Source organism: Olea europaea, chromosome 17 (genome assembly GCF_002742605.1).
Source record: "Olea europaea var. sylvestris chromosome 17, O_europaea_v1, whole genome shotgun sequence".
NCBI lineage: Eukaryota > Viridiplantae > Streptophyta > Magnoliopsida > Lamiales > Oleaceae > Olea > Olea europaea.
The window spans coordinates 4,923,516-4,940,553 of NC_036253.1; the positions used below are offsets into that span (position 1 = coordinate 4,923,516).

The window sequence follows — 17,038 nt, forward strand, 5'->3', positions numbered from 1 at the left end:
TCATTTGTCTATTTTACTATTCTACGTGATTGTCACACATCTATATTCTCTATATAATTTTCATATGCCTTTAGCACCAATAATTCAAGCCGGTCTTGAGATTTTGAGCGTCATTTGTAAAACCTAAAAGAGGGATTATTAGGTGAGTTAATACCCTAATTAATAATATATTAAATATCACATTAAATGAGAATAAATTTTTGAACAATTTTAGTCCTATTATAATTCAATTATTTCAATAATACTTTACTTTTTGTTTTCAATATGTATTTAATTTATTTAATCATTTAGTTACTATCAATGTACATGCGTGCTTTCGTTAATGTATGGGTTACGTATTATTAATTCTTAAACCATCAATGTATATGTACTTTTGACATATTCATTTCACGTGTGTGCTTTCATTAATGTATGAATTCCTTGTTATTAATTTTCAATTAATTAACATTACATTCATTCATTTATGCATTTCAGTGTTATTAATTTTAATTATAAGCTAATTAGAATTTCATGTTCAAGAATGCATTTTATTTTCATGTCTATGTATGCTAATTAACATCTAATTTTACTTAATTGAAAATTAAATAAATGATTTAACATTCATTGTCACGTATATATTTTCTAATATTAATTATAAATTAATTAACATTTACGTATAATCAAATCAATCATGTTACGGTAACATCAAGGTCTATGTAAAGTTTGACATAATATCACGTGACATTTAATCATTAGACAGTTAAAACACACAGTCAGCTTTTTCATTCAATTATCTACTGTCACATGCAATTATATCAATCTTTCTGTCAATTCCTTCGGGCAAAGTAATTTTGTCCTATTCCAATATTACTTTTACAATACTTATAAAGTATTTCATAATAACGTGCAATGCACGTTCAAGGTTGACTAATTTTCCGAAATGAACAAAATAAATAAAAATTGGATCCAGTTTTTCTCACTCTAGGTTGAGAAGGTCAACAATATATTTTTTTGACTAATAGGAAACTTTTCCTCGAAAAAGCCATAAATTGGAAAACAAATTAAAATAATTAATTTTTGTTTTCTCAAGGTCGATCCTGTAATAACTCTCCATATTTTGAAATAAAGAACAATATACCTGTAACTATTTGTACTTTTGACAATATTTTGACTGTTACAAACATGCATGTATAAGCGTCGAGTAATGAATTTTCCTCGAGTTGCGAGTTAGAATGTGACCACGAGACATTACATTCAATGACGTATGATGATAATGAGTATGATTAAGATGACTAATTTGTAGTTATTTTATCTCTAAGGGCCTGTTTGATAGGCGAACTTTTCTATGGAATTGGTTTTTCACCTTCCTCCCACGTGACCCCCTTTTTCCATGGTTTTAAGGAATTGATTTTCTTTTGGTTTTGGTGAAAATTGGATTTTCCATTTTTTTTGTTTGACAATGGAAATAAATTCTATCCACAATTGCAACAAATTCTATCCTTTTAATTAACAATTTTCATAAAAAAAAAATTAAACGAACATCAAAAGATCCAAAATTTCAACATTTTCAGGTGAAAAATTATATCAATTAAACACATTTAGGTCCCATTTGTTTCCCATTTTTTGAAGAATAAGAATGAAAAATATAGTCGTTACGGTTCCACATAAGAGATAAAAATTCAAATTTTGTGACTTTATGTGATGTATAACAGTTATATTTTTCATTTTAATGAGAAAAGAATGGAAAACAAACCGGGCTTAATTGACAATTTTCAGTAAAATAAGTTCTAGGCAATTCGATTGTCTGAAATTCGTTTTCTTTCCACTCAAATTCTATTTTTGCAATCAAATGAACCCTAACATTTTACTTCTGTCTATGGACGGAAAAAAATATTTTATGAACCTATAATTGGAGATCAATACTAACTTCCTCTGAGAAAGGATTGTACCATATTTCATCTTTGTCATTCATAATACATGTCACATATAGTGGTTAAAAAAAATGTCTAGGAGTTTACATATATTTTATATACATTGTAGGGTCTAATATACATTTCTTTCATTTTTTATAAATATTTGTTTACGAGTACTATGAAATATATAAAATAAAATATTTCCAAATTACTTCCAGAAATTAGAAGACGTTTTTATTAGTGATCATTGATGAACCATCGCTCAATCATTCGAGAATTGAGAGAGCGACGAGAAAATTACCGGCTGTAAATTTTATTTTGTAGGATAAAATTTAGAATTTTGGATGATATTGAGGGAATTTTTCTATGGCTAACCTCGCTGCGGTTTTTAACAGTGAATTAATTACATCGTGGATATAAACAAACCCGTCTGAATTCTTAACAGATTAATTTATTTGAGTTTTTGGTGTTGACTAATTTGTTTAATATTTATATTGAAAAATATAAGATTTAATATAGAATAGATATGGTGGTTGTCCATCAAGTATACTGCTCAATTGCCTTGCATATCAAGCAACATTGTCCCCCACCCCTCCTTCTTTGTCATGATCAGTCCTCATGTGAGTTCTGATCAATTTTTAAGTTTCTTTCTTTCTTTCGTTTCTATATTTGTCCCCTTTTTTATGGGAGTGGGCTGCTGGGTTGTTTGGTTATTTTATTTTATATTATAAAATATCATTCCTTTTATTTTATTTTATTTTTTTCTCAGTAATTTGCCAAATTACTAGGACTGAGATTAGTATTGGATCATTTATGTAAAAAATAAAAAAGATATTATCTTTACTTTTTCTCATGTATATAATAATAAATGTTAAAGTACCGTAATTTAAATTGTTAAAATAATTTATTTGTTTATACTTGTCTGTATGGAGAAATAAATATTAATTTCTAAGTTCATTTTTGGTCAAGATCATATATATTCTTAATTTTGTCCAGATATTTGAAGATGTAGCTTTATTGAAATTCATGTCAACTTTTTAGTAAGAAAATACTAAGAATATATATGGTTTTGTATTAGATGGTATGCTTGGGTTATTTAAGTATATGAAACAGTAACAGGTGAAGAGGCTGTTTCCTGGCTTTTGCTTTACCAGTCAAGGATACTCAGAACAAAGGCGTGGCTGCCCATGAGCTTTACAAAAATCCTCTCTCTCTCTCTCTCTCTCTCTCTATATGTATATGTTATATATTTATCATCTCTCTATCTCTAGAGAGAGAGAACCCGTGTATATGGTGTTCTTAAATTAGGAAAGAGTCTGTATATAGCGTATGTGACACCTTTTTCTTTATCTCACTGGCTTCCGTTAAAGTGTAGAGGGAATTCTGCTGTTTTTTCATAGCTAAAGCAGGTTTTATACCTCTCTTCCACCTTCATAATTTCCTCTTTTTTCCTCTCTCTCTCTCTCTCTATCTTGTATCCCCTACTCTCTCTATCCCTCACCAGTTCATTTTTCTTGAAAAATATTTGAATTTCCAGTCTTGATTTCTTGTGGACTCACTGATTTATTATTATTATTATTATTTTTTTTTTGTTTATAAAACGAATCTGTATTATGGGTATTTCTTTACATATTAAAAACTATTAAGGTTTTACTTGCTCAATTTTGTGATTAATTTCAAGAATTTCTGCTTGTATACATATGAATTAGTATTTTCTTTGTTCATTTAGTCCACAGAATACATGTGTATATATCAACTGTAGAGACTTCAATTCAGACAACATAAGAAGATTTCGTCCAAGGTAAGGTTTCTTATGGAAGTTTGTCAGCCAAGTTGATACCAAATAAAAAGCACGTTTGAAGAGCCATGAATAAGTCTCAGTTGGGATCCATCAGCAGTTCTGATCTCATTGATTCGAAGATTGAGGAGCATCGATTATGTGGATCCAAGCAGTGTCCTGGATGCGGCCAAAAGCTCGAAGGGAAGCCAGTACGACTTTTTATTAATCAAAGAATAATTAAGTACGTTTTTAATTTATTTTCCTTTTTTTTGTTTTATTAAGTTGATTTTTGAATCATCTGCAGAATTGGTTTGGTCTACCAGCAGGAGTAAAATTTGATCCAACAGACCAAGAATTGATAGAGCACCTTGAAGCAAAAGTAGAAGGCAAAGAATCTCAGTCTCATCCATTGATTGATGAGTTCATCTCTACAATTGAAGGCGATGATGGGATTTGCTATACTCACCCAGAAAAGCTTCCAGGTATCAGAAATACACTTTCGCTGTGTGTAATGTGCGTGTGTACGTGAAATTACTTTTACTTAATTCAAGGAGTTAGGTAATACACTTTCTTGCTTGCAAAATACAACTAGAAGGATTCTAGGGTTTGTTTTATTGTCAAATGTTTTTTTTTCCCTTGCTATTTCAAGAAATTTAATTAAAGTCTCTTAGTTTGTTGCACCTAAGTAAACCTAACTTTGAAATTTTATTTAGTTATTTTTTCTATTATTATTTTTTGAACTTTAAACTCTCTCCATTCTTGGTTTAGTTTCCAGTAAATCTCGCACTAGGCGCTCGTTCAGTTCCTTTTTGCCCGGAAGTTCACTTCTAACGACTAGCTCCTATAGTGCACTTTGATTTGAAAGCAACTAAATATACTAAATTTTGCATTGTTCTTTCAGGTGTAACAAGGGATGGATTGAGTAGGCATTTCTTCCATAGACCGTCAAAGGCTTACACCACTGGTACGAGAAAAAGACGAAAAATTCAAACCGAATGCGACTTACAGGGGGGAGAAACCCGGTGGCACAAGACAGGCAAAACCAGGCCAATCATGGTTAATGGAAACCAAAAGGGATGCAAGAAAATTTTGGTTTTATACACAAATTTTGGGAAAAATAGAAAACCTGAAAAAACAAATTGGGTGATGCATCAATACCACATCGGCCAAAATGAAGAAGAAAAAGAAGGTGAACTTGTGGTTTCCAAGATATTTTATCAGACTCAACCAAGGCAATGCAATTGGTCCGAAAAGAATAGCACGAATAATGCCGTTGAATTAGCAACTAGCAGTCATCCAAATAGGAATAGTGACAGTCCTGTGATCCGCTTTTCTAAGGAAATAATCCCTCCTCCAGATGAATTCTGTGGCGGCAGTGGTGGTGATGGTGGCGGGGGCGGTGGCGGCACTGCTACCTCTCCTATGTCTGGCTATGGTACATTAGATATCCAACAACTGAAAGCAGACCATTTCAGCTTCCTTCCATTTAGAAAACCCTTTGACGAGGTATTTATCTGAATATATGTCGATAATCTCTATTTAAAAATGCAATTAATTGCTCACACATTTTAAATTATATAACTTATAAAAAATTACTAGGTAGGACTCGTGATACAAAATTAATCTAGATTTTAAGTAGTTTAATCATAAATTACTTTACGAAAATTCCTATTAAGTGAATTTTGTTACTGTATTCAATATTTTTCACAATTAAAGTGAACATTCTTGCTGCTATATGATATGTATCCAACGTGTTGTATTCTATGCAGAGTTTAGAACAAAATTATAAGCAATTGACTTATAATTTCAAGCAAGTAATGCATGCATGCAATACCAAAATCAGCGCAAAAAATTGCTTTTCACATATGGATGCTTGTACATAAAGCCTGAAAATGATATTGGATTTGCTTGATAATAACACTCATCTAATTAAAAAACTAAGCAGTTCACCTACCAGAAAAGAGAAAATTAGAAAAGTAAAATCGAAATTTTTTTATTTTTTTATTTTTTTGAATGAACATTAAGAAAAAAGAAAGAGAAAAGAAAAGATTAAAAGAAAAAGGCACAGAATATTAAAAAGAGCCATGACAAGGGACTAGCCAGCTAGCAAACTGTTTATGGATTATTAATTTGTTGCAGGCTGGGATTGGAGAAGCTTCAATTGCAAGCGAAGTTTCAGCTGCAGGCACGTGCGATGAGCATCAAATGCCGCCACCTCACGTGACCAATGAGGCTCATGAGCAACACCAGATTGCAACCGCAGCATACCACATCAGCAGGCCTTCACTCTCTATATCCGCCATAATTTCTCCACCACCTCTACATCATCATACCTCTATCATTCTTGATGAGGACTCCTTCCATGTCCCTAGAACGATTCTCCAAAATCAAAATTTTCAGGTAGTTAAACCATGTAAACTTAACATTTTCTTGAACCTTTGAAACAAATATAATTGGAAAATGCTACTTGTCCAAAGCTGGTTTACCACTTGGTTTACAGAATACTGAGTTGGCAAGATTTCACACCACCTTGGACAAATAAGAAAGTTAAACATGCCTCTGAAATCTTGTCAGCTCAACACCTGTAATCCCAACTATTAAAAAAATCTATACAAGTAGCATTTTCCATCTAATCTTAAATAGCATTATACATGATGATTCTTGGTCGGGTCATTCACGTGGTTCATATGAGGTCCACACGGATGGTGTATGAGGTTGATTCCAAATTTATTTCGAATGAGGCTTTGTTTGTTGCTGGAAATGTAATCACATTTTAGAGTCTTTTGCTTTTCCTAAACGATTCTTTCTATCTATCTCGGCAGTTTGACCTTCCAAGCTGTCGAAAATAGCCAAAAAGTTGCTTTTTTGGCGTTTAAGCAAATCCAACATTTTCAATAAACCACTCCCAGTTGTAATATAGTGATTACGCCTAAGATCCTAATGTTATATTCAGTAGGAAGGATTTGACAGGAAAAAGAGAGAGAGAGAGAGAGACTTTAAAATCTTGTGTATTGTATTGTTTTGGCATTGCTTACTTCTATGTTGCAAACAAGTAATTATATTTTCCTTTCATACTTGTCTTTTACAGACAATGCATAATCTTAAAGATGATTATGTTTTATTTTGTTCTAAATGATTACATATTTTTTAGCAGCAACATCATAAACTCGGAAGAAGGTCTGCATCAGGATTGGAGGAAGTCATTATGGGCTGCACTTCAACTGATCACTTCAAGGAAGTAAGTATAAACTTAATTTATAATCCAGAAGCAAATTACTGTTTCGGGTAAAATTGTTTTCTGAGACGTAGAAAAAGTAAAGGTAACTAAGGATTGAAAAGGATAAGACACGAAAACAAGCATTTTTTTTTCTCCAAAATCGTGATAAGAAACACAAAAGGAAGATGTATATTATAGTTAGTCAAATTTAGTTTGGAATAAAAAACCTAAAGATAGCAGTTATTAGAACCTTTTTCCTTTAGTTTAAATATAATCTCTTAACTGTGAAAAAGTAAATGAGATAAGTTGCATTGCTTGCTCGATCAATATAGTGAATTTGCAGCTGTTTCAGTATGTATATAGGGGTGCCTAGTGCATTTAGGTTAACTTTAACGAACAAGATGTTATGTTTGGCATAGAGGACAAGATTGATAATGTCCCAATAAAATAAAGAAAATTTTAATTACTTTTTGTTTCTTACTATAGAATCACCAAACATGCCACAAGACTTGTTAGCAAAGGAAGAAGATGCTTGCTAGTTTTTTCTCTTCATGTTCTTTCTTTCAGTTTTTTATTTTTTTTCTTTTTGTCCATCAATTGTGGAAGCCGTAACAAGAATCCTCCTTTCTTCTACTTTTGAAAAACTAAAGTTAAGATATGGAGCTATTAATTTGAAATATTACTAATAAGAACATAATTTTAACAACCAACCCAAAATAATAATATAAAGACCATAGGAAGTTATATCCTATAATGTCATTTGGCTATTAATTACTATTCAAACGCAAAAAGAAACTCAACAATGAAAATTATTTGAATTAGGAAAAGCAAAAGAGAGAAAGCTAGTTATTCCAACATTTTTTTTTCCCATGTGTGGTCTCATAGAAAAGATCATTTTCCAATACTCATAAGTTCTTGTTGAACAAACTCATTTTATTTTGAGTCCATCTTCAACATGTCTTGAGTGTGTACCAACATTTTCTATTCGAAATCTTGGATCACACAACATTTCACAAATGAGTGACGATTAGACTTGTATGTAAAACCTTGGTTTGTTGTGATGACATATTGAATAACCTCATCTCAAGAACAGTGTCGGCCCTGACTATAGACGAAATATGCGATCGTCTAAGGCCCCACTTCAGTGAGAGCCCCCAAAAATTTTTTGTTTTTATTTTATATATAAGCTTTTAGAAAGTGAAAAAAAAAATCAATTAAAAATTTGTTTTCGACAACTCTTACCCTTTGTGCACATGTTGATATTGTTATTTCAGGATTCATCCATTACAAATCCACAAGAATCAGAATGGTTGAAGTATTCCACCTTCTGGCATGACCCTGACAACCCGGATCATCATGGGTAGAAATAAAACATAGAAGCTAAGATTCAAAAAAATTTCCCCACAGAGACAGAATCATTAGTACTCGAAGCTTTCTCCAAAGTGCTGATGGACCATATCTATATATATACACACATACATATATGTATATATATATAGTTTTACCTTTTTTCCATCGATCTAATTTTCCTGTCTATGTCTGGCTAAGGTCATAAGCTCTGCAGAACTAACTGTGCAACTATCACAGTTGGAAAAATAAGAAAGAAAAGAGGACAAATGGACAAGCAACAAAGGGAAAAGAAAGAAAATCAAGAAAAGCTGCTTTTCCTTGCAGAAAACAAGACCCCCAAAAGCAACAAGAATTACAAGATTATGATTAGTGTATCATGTTTATGGTAATATAATTATTTTCTTCTTATAGTGATTGTATAGTTTGTTTCATTACTTTTACGAAAATCAAATTAATTTACAGGTTCGAGGTAAAGTGAAAAGAGACTATTTTTTTATTATTATTATTATTATTTTTTGATGTACTCCTCCACAAGTCGTTTTGCTTGAAAGAATTCGAGTTATACTAATAGTTTATGAAATATAATTTTCCACTCTACTTTCCACAATGACAATGCGACGATTAATGATTTCTACAGTGAAGCCACTTGTTACAGATTTTGAGAGAGCCATACTTCAAAAGCTATGGTTCTCCTGAGATGTGTAACAATGGTATTAGAGTAGATACCATGTCTTTCGGTTGCAATCGAATGGTGCGAATAGTGATGCCACATATGTAACACCCCAAATTTTATAAACGCTGGAGTGTTACGAAAAACTCAATTTCCTTTATAATAATTGCGGAACGATTTTTCAATAAAGAAAATTCTTTATTTTCAACCATAAATATCAATTTAAAATAAACAAACGAGTCTTTAAACAAATAAAACTAACAAATAATTTAAAGACATAAAAAAGAACAAATTAAATGTTAAATTTCTTTTTCCTTTCTTCGATTCAATTGGCAGTCCGCATCACCATCCTGCTACAATTTCAATCGATCCGAACTAATCTGTAAAAAAATTGTAAGAGCGAGTATTTGAAAACTCCGAGTAAGATACGTGCAGTTTTTATATACAGATATATAACAATAAAATCTATATTTCATACCGCTCTTCTCTTATGGGGTATATCGGTGACCAAGCGATACACCCATCTTAAGTCCTCTTATATCTCGAAGGATTTTATTTATTTTTTTATAGAACCCGAAAATCCACTAACAATCCATGCATATTTAATTGCATATAAAAGCATATAAAAACGAAAATAACTTGCACATATGTATCTTACCTCGTTTATTTAAGAATTACAAAATGGGTTCTTATCTTCTAGTTCCCAAAAGTACCCTCTCTCTCTCTCTCTCTCTCTCTCTCTCTCTCTCTCTCTCTTTTTCTCTCTTACTGTGTATAACTTTTGGTGTGTGAATTATGGAATCCATGTATAGTATTTATAGTAATAAAAAGTGGTTGAGTTATATTAGAAAACATGTACCCTATTGGATAAAACCTGATTTAGGTATTTGGATTATATTTTAATAATAAAGGGAAAATTGCAGCCGATGTACCAAACATTTCATTTATTAACAAATTTGGCCCAAACCTTTAGTTTGTGCCCCCACAGTTTCAAACCTTTCAAAAATATGCATCGGGGGTCCAAATGGACGGATGACCGTTAATTGACCAAGAAAAGTAAATGTTGACCTATTTTGACTAAACTGGAAAGGATAAAATGGTAACTTAATAATTACCATATTAAATAAATTGAAAAAAATCAAAAAATAAAAAATCTAAGAAAAAAAATTAAAAAAAAGGGTTGTCTTCTTCAACCACCCCACCCCCATCTTTTTCCCAGCACCACCGCCACCGCCGTCGCCGCTCTCGTGACTCCCACTGCCACCGGGACTATCCGCCATCCTTTCACAAAAAACAAAACCCTAGCTCAATAACTACTAAATTCCAGTAAAAATTGCCAACAGAAAGTGATCAACAATGGATTTAAACAAAACCAAGAAATTTACACTGTTACACTGAAAAGTTGGATTTCATCATATACCAATATATAAATAAAAATATGTATATAAAGGGGGTTGGTTAAGGGTACCTGTGTTATTCGAGTGGATTTGTATTTTGCGCACTAGGAGAGGGAGAACTGAGCGAGGATTGGCTGCTGAATTTGAGAGTGGAGAGGGGGAGGATCTGACGACGGAGAAATGAGACAGAAGACTTTAGCTTCTGGGTTTCGTGCCTGTGGGGATTTCCATTGTTACCCAATAAGATTTTTTGTAGTGTAACGTGGTGCATGTACGACTTGAGAGTCATTGTGAATCTCCAGCTCTTTTGGTGGCAGGCAGTGGTGCTGGGAAAAAGATGGGTGGAGTGGGGTGGGGTGGTTGAAGAAGACAACCCCTTTTTTAATTTTTTTCTTAGATTTTTTATTTTTTGATTTTTTTTCAACTTATTTAATATGGTAATTATCAAGTTACCATTTTATCATTTTCAATTTAGTCAAAATAGGTCAACATTTACTTTTCATGGTCAATTAACGGTCAAATGGATCCATCCATTTGGACCCCAGATGCATATTTTTGAAAGGTTTAGGACTGTGGGTGGTACAAACTAAAGGTTTGGACAAAATCTGCTAATAAACGAAAGGTTTGGTACCTCGACTTCAATTTTCCCAATAATAAATTCATAGTTATCCAAATAGGATACTCGCTATCACATTAAATTCAAAATATGTTAAAATTAAACTAAAAATAATATTAAAATTCAATACCCACCCACACGTCTTTGGAGAGAGAAAATGAATTGAATTATAGTTTAAATAAAGTTCTATTTATCTTATTTTCTTTCAATTGAGTCTAACTTAATGTGTTCTTGTCGAAAATAACTTTTTCTTGAATCAAAGACTTCTAATTAATTACGACTTATAAAATGAGTCCAATATCGACATACTAAATCTCGCTCTAACAATATCTAATTATTTGGATCAAATGAAATAGGAATTTAAAACATTTTTCATTCTAGTCCTCAACTTAAAAAAATGTAAATATATAATATATAAAATAAATAAATTTTATTCTAAAATTTTCGGGGCATTACAACATAATAGTGTTTGTCTGGGACTACTCAGATGTTAGTGCAAAGCTAGTTCGACGTGAGCGTCAGGATCATGGAGTGCTGTGAATTGTCATGGTTCCTATTGCAAGGTATAAAACTTGAATCCTAAATTAGAATGCAAATTTTATCGTTAAATGTTTCATTTATATCGTATAACCATTAAAACATAATAAATAACAAAAGCAAGGAATCTCCATTTGAACTATTCACAATCAATATTATTACTCATACTACAAAGTCTGTCTTTTTTAAGATCTAAGAAATTTCAGGTCTCGGAGAAAATTTTGTAATTTCCCTTGCCCTTTTAATTGACATAGGCACAATCATCTAATAAAATGAGGATCTGATGTTACATTGAGAATGGTAGCTCAACTGGTAGAGCATATAACTGAAAATCCTCGTGTAACTAGTTCTAACCTGGTTTCTAGTACATGATTCATTCTTATTCGCATAGGATTAGCATTTCATGTCCAAACATGAAACACAATCATCTTTCTTCGTAAGCAATGGAACACAATAATAAGTTATTCTCTTCCTAAAACTAAAAGAGGCAAATGTGAATAATGTTCCATTGCAGATGCAACAATTTTTGATTCATTTCCTACGCTCGGTTGATCGAACTTAGAATTTGAGGTCTAAGCAATGGAGTTGTTAAGACTTGGGATCCATTTTAAAAGGTTAACCTTATTAAGAGGTGTAGTTCGAGACTTTATAAGTTGATATATGTTTTCATCCTTATTTGATTTGAGATTCTATCCTTTAATATGCCCTCGCAGGATGGTGGCTCGTTTGAATAGACTAATTTTAAAATTTGTATGCTCATTTATTTTGAGTCTTAATTGGATCGAATAGTTCGTTAGAGGTTAATGAGCTCTGATACCATGTTAAGATTCGAGATTCCATTTTAAAATGTCAACCTTATTTAGAGGAATAGCCTAAAACTTTATAAGTTAGTACATGTTTTTATCTTTATTTGATGTGGAATTTTATCCTTTAGCATATCATCACAAGATGGTGACTTGTTTGAGCAGACTAATTTTGAAATTCATATGCTCTTTTATTGATTTTATTCATATTGAATTGCTAGTTGAAGTTTAATGAGTTCTGATACCATGTTAAGACTTGGAGTTCCATATTAAAAGATCAATCTTGTTAAGATGAGTAACACAATACCTTATAAGTTAGTCTATGTTTTTATTTTTATTCGATGTGAAATTTTATCCCTCAATATGCCCGCGCAAGATGGTGGCTCGTTTAAGCAGACCAATTTTGAAATTTGTATACTCATTTATTGAGTCTTAATCAGATCGAATCGCTCGTTGAAATTTAATAGGCTCTGATACTATATTAAGATTTGGGGTTCCATCTCAAAAGGTCAACTTTGTTAAGAAAAGTAGTTCAATACCTTATAAATTGGTCTATATTTTCAGAGATGATATCCCACATCGATTAAAGATGGAAACATATACCAATTTAGAAGTTTTTTGGCTACTCCTCTTAACGAGGTTAAACTTTTAAGATGAAACCCCAAATCTGAATAGGAGTCATACTGTAAGTTAAAATTGCACACTGTATTCCTACGCGTGGAACGATCCCATGTTAGTTCACTTAGCAAAAGATTACCAATGAACACTGCATATTTACATTTGTATTTTACGGCTCACAGTTTATGTGTCACGCAAATATAAGGACTTTCACTCAACATGACATTGATGTTTAATGAATAAACGACTAAGCTCATAGTCAACCTTTTTATGAGACATGAATTGATAAAGCTAATCAACATGGAGTTGGGTTAACCACGTCGTAATTTCTAAAGTTATTGATGTAGATCGAATCTACAAACATACGATACTAGCAACTCAAGCGGAATGAACTCAGGAAACCAACATTTTCTTATTTCATGAACAATCAAAAAAACCTAGGAGACGTTTTAGAGTCTTAAATACGAAAAGAACAGATAACCTACTGGATCAGCAGTCCCTTAATGGCTTGAGCTACAAAGCGAAAATAACAAATATTGAAAATAATTAACTAAGAAACTTTAAATGCCGTTTTGATCTAGTAAACGAATTCAAACGGTCAAAATCCATCATACACTATGGCAAAGCCGTGCGTTCATCCAGAAGGTTTTGGGTTCAAAACAGATACCGTATGCAAAAGTTACGTCAATTTTTTCGAACGCCGACCATCTAAGCATTCCATATATGCAAGTGCCTATTCCTCTACACGAACTTCATTAGTCATGAAGCCTGAATTGGGTTTAAAAAGATGCAAATCAAATATTAGAGGCAAAAAGGAATGGAAGGACAAGAATATATTGGCTTTAGTTTAAAAATGACGAGAATCTTCTGTTTTAGGCTTTATTCATCATTGATATTCTTTGATATGAATGATGGGAAATGAATTTCTAATATTGTTAAGATTTTAAGAAAAGTTAATCTCTAGCGTGGTATTAGCGTGAACAATTAATTATTAATACTTGAAGTTCAATTTTAAAAAATCAATCTTGTTAAGAGGATTAATACAAATTTTTCAACAACAAAATTTATCGATTTTTATAATCAAAATATGCTAAATTCTGATTCTTAGAAAAACCAAATTGGGGCTTAAAGTACGAGACTTTGTGAATCAAGCCAAAACTCTTTCAACTTGATTTGTTGAACTAAAACTTGAACATTGACTTACTATCGGAGTGTAGTCAACCAAGCACTTTTTATTTCAGGAAGGCCAAAGGGACTTTGAAGCGATGTTACCAGAAATAAAAGCTCAAGAAAATATAGGTGCTTTACTGAATATATCTTTAAATTATTCATTTTTTGGGAATATTATTATCCACTCTCTGCTTGTGGGAGGCCAAGTAGAAATTGAAAACCAGCTGATACGATGATTCATATATAAGGGTAATTATTTGAGTATTTTGGTGGGTGTTACGGTATCTATTACAAAACATAGACAGATGCTTCAAATAAATATTTAAAAATGAAAAAAGGAAAAAGAAAAAGATAGTCACTGCAATGTCCTATTCAACCTAAAAAGTTGATACTCAATTCTTTCACTTTATAAGGAGATTTTGGATGCAATTAAAAGTAGTACTGGGATTGTACAGATTTGGTCCCTTAAAGATGTTGCAAGAGGAATTGTTTAGTGGAATGAGGAATACTACACGGCTAAAATCACCTCTTTATTTTTATTTTTTATTATTATTTTTTAATTCTTCCAAACTCATCAAAGAACGCGGGATTCAATGGTGTCAAAATTTGGTAGGCGACTCAAGCAATATAGAACCCCGTAGGAAAACCCGACCATGCGGTTGTCTTGGTTTCTTCCAAACTCAACATCTTAAAAAAGGGCCATGCTGACCCGAGCATCTTCATCGTTTAATCCCAACACGTACTAGCAAAATGTTTAATCTCATTGCCTATAATGCTAAAAATGGATTGACAAAGCGATAAAATCAGCTTTACGTTCAATTAATTTCATGACTTATTAAAATAAGATTTTAATATTCGAAGATTTTGGGAGTAGTTGTCGAAATAAACCTCACTAACAAAGTGACGAGAGTGATACTGTTAAGAAATTTTCGTGATTAATTGGACTGAAATAAACTTCAAGGACTAATCTACAATTTTAAAGTCCAAATATATGTTTGAGCCCCATTATTTTCTCATTAAAATGAAAAATATAACCGTTATACATCACATCAAGTCACCATATTTGATTTTTTATCTCTTGTATGGGACTCATAATGACTATATTTTTCATTCTCATTTTTACAATAATGTGGCTAAAAAAGAGGCTTAATTAATCCAAGTAAAAAACTTGAAACAGATTAAAAAAAAATCTTTCTAAATGTTCATTCTGGTTCACATCCCACATTATCAAATTTAAATTTGGCACAATCTCACATTATCTATCAATCTCACACATTTAATTTAACCATTATAATACTTTCATGTCATCAATCTGTCAACTAAAGGGTCAAACAAGGTGTACGAATAGTTTAATCCAAAATTTAAAGAAAAATTGATACATGGCTGTTTTCTTCAGGTGCTGAAACTATGATTATACTTGTCAGTCAGTCCATGGGCCAGAGTGTTAAAAGTGGAACTTTTGCAAAAGTAGAAGTTTTATCTCTGCCAAACGGCCCAAACCTTCTATTACTGGACACTGTTGGGCTAATGGTGACCCAAAATGAGCCCAGTCTAAAGACCACCAAGAAAGATACTAATACGTTGGAAAAAGAGTATGACTACTTTCCTTGTGTCGACCATTGAAGTTATTTGAATCGACCCAACTCAATCTTATGCACCAATTTCTTGAATGTGAATTGTGAATAAGTCAAATTGATTGTCACTTGATTGTATTTATTGATTTCAATATCGCAATTATTTGAAACTCGTGCACACATAAGAATTTTGCTTAAATACGCTCCTTTAGTTTTCTATCAATATAGCCTCCTTAGAGATTTATGATATAATATGAGGCTTGTTTGGTAGTGATTATGAGAAATGATTTTTTGACCGTAAAAAGAAAAGCGAATCCCACATGTGAGTGAAGAAATGAAAAATAAATTTTATTTGTGAGTGAAGAAGTAAAAAATAATCGCAGAATAGTGAAATAACGATTAAAAAATTAATTTTTTGGGGTGAAAAATTGCTATTAAACGAGGGCATGATGGAGAAAAATCGTGGTCAAGTTCCTTGTCTCCATTTAATAACATAGAAGGGAAAAGTCATATACAGAAATCGCAACAAAAATTTAGGGGCTTGGGGGAAAATAAAGTTTTCTTTATTGTAAATCCAGCTTTTTTCAAAAGAATAGTTTGTGTATGAATGTTCGTAATAAAATATCTTTTTATGGGTAAAGTTCATCCATTGACATCATCGATAAACTTAGATTTTTTGTGAAAAAAATATCACTTTCATGAAAAAAATTCGTGGTTGAAGTTGACCCCAAAAAACAAAAAAAAAAACAAAAAACCAAAAACAAAAAAAACCAAAAACAAAAAAATGGAAAAACAAAAAGCTGGAGTTGTAACAAGAATTCCAGTCAATTTTGATTAAAATTAGTCAAAGTTGAACGTGTTATAAAATACTTTATAAATAAAGTAAATGAAAATTACAATATTTTAGACATTTAAAGATCAGAATGCGCGAAAATCATGTAGGAAAGTTTTTTATTCAAAATTCAGGTATTAATTTAATTATTAATATTAATATAAAATAATTCAATCCTATTTCAATTCATCCCAATTTTATTCTAAATCCTAGGTTAAGATCAGACTCTCCTCTCTCACCACTCCCTATGATTGGCGTCGCTGCAAGAAGACCGACGCCGTTTCAAGAGAGCGCAGCCGTCTGCAAGAGGCGCGGCAATGACCTAAGCAGCACCGTCTGCAAGAGTTTCCCAGGAACACATTGCTGTGAGGATCTCTACCCAAGGTGTGCCATACGGAGATGTTGACGGTGTTGGTGGCGGCGAACAATGTTGATGGTGTTGGTCTTGGTGGTGGGGACCAGTTTTGCAGGTGAGGTGTTGGTGGTGGTGGACGATAGTGATGGTGTTGATGGTATTGGTGGCAGTTTTTCAAATCGAAGATGTGCGGTAACATTTTTGCAGGTGATATGTTGATATTTGTG

At 32.1% G+C, this 17,038-nt stretch overlaps 1 protein-coding gene across 3 annotated transcripts; it reads left to right on the forward strand.

Moving 5' to 3' along the window:
- Positions 1–2,992: 2,992 nt before the first annotated feature.
- On the forward strand, positions 2,993–8,738 carry LOC111366131 (NAC domain-containing protein 68-like). 3 transcript variants are annotated; one of them, XM_022986811.1, is made up of 8 exons: positions 2,993–3,301; positions 3,622–3,881; positions 3,977–4,154; positions 4,574–5,178; positions 5,812–6,072; positions 6,824–6,910; positions 8,164–8,249; positions 8,438–8,738. In XM_022986811.1, exons 2-8 carry the CDS (start codon positions 3,759–3,761, stop codon positions 8,442–8,444), a joined length of 1,347 nt encoding a protein of 448 aa, XP_022842579.1. In that variant the 5' UTR covers positions 2,993–3,301; positions 3,622–3,758; the 3' UTR covers positions 8,445–8,738. The 3 variants fall into 3 exon arrangements, with proteins under 3 accessions (XP_022842579.1, XP_022842577.1, XP_022842580.1); XM_022986809.1 differs by having other exon boundaries at positions 2,993–3,881; XM_022986812.1 differs by having other exon boundaries at positions 2,993–3,881; positions 6,827–6,910.
- Positions 8,739–17,038: the final 8,300 nt, after the last annotated feature.

Coding starts and splice junctions, on each gene's coding strand:
- LOC111366131 (XM_022986809.1), top strand. CDS start 3,759: ATGAATAAGTCTCAGTTGGGATCCATCAGCAGTTCTGATCTCATTGAT. Junction 4,155..4,573: donor TCACCCAGAAAAGCTTCCAG/GTATCAGAAATA, acceptor TTGTTCTTTCAG/GTGTAACAAGGGATGGATTG. Junction 6,073..6,823: donor TCCAAAATCAAAATTTTCAG/GTAGTTAAACCA, acceptor CATATTTTTTAG/CAGCAACATCATAAACTCGG.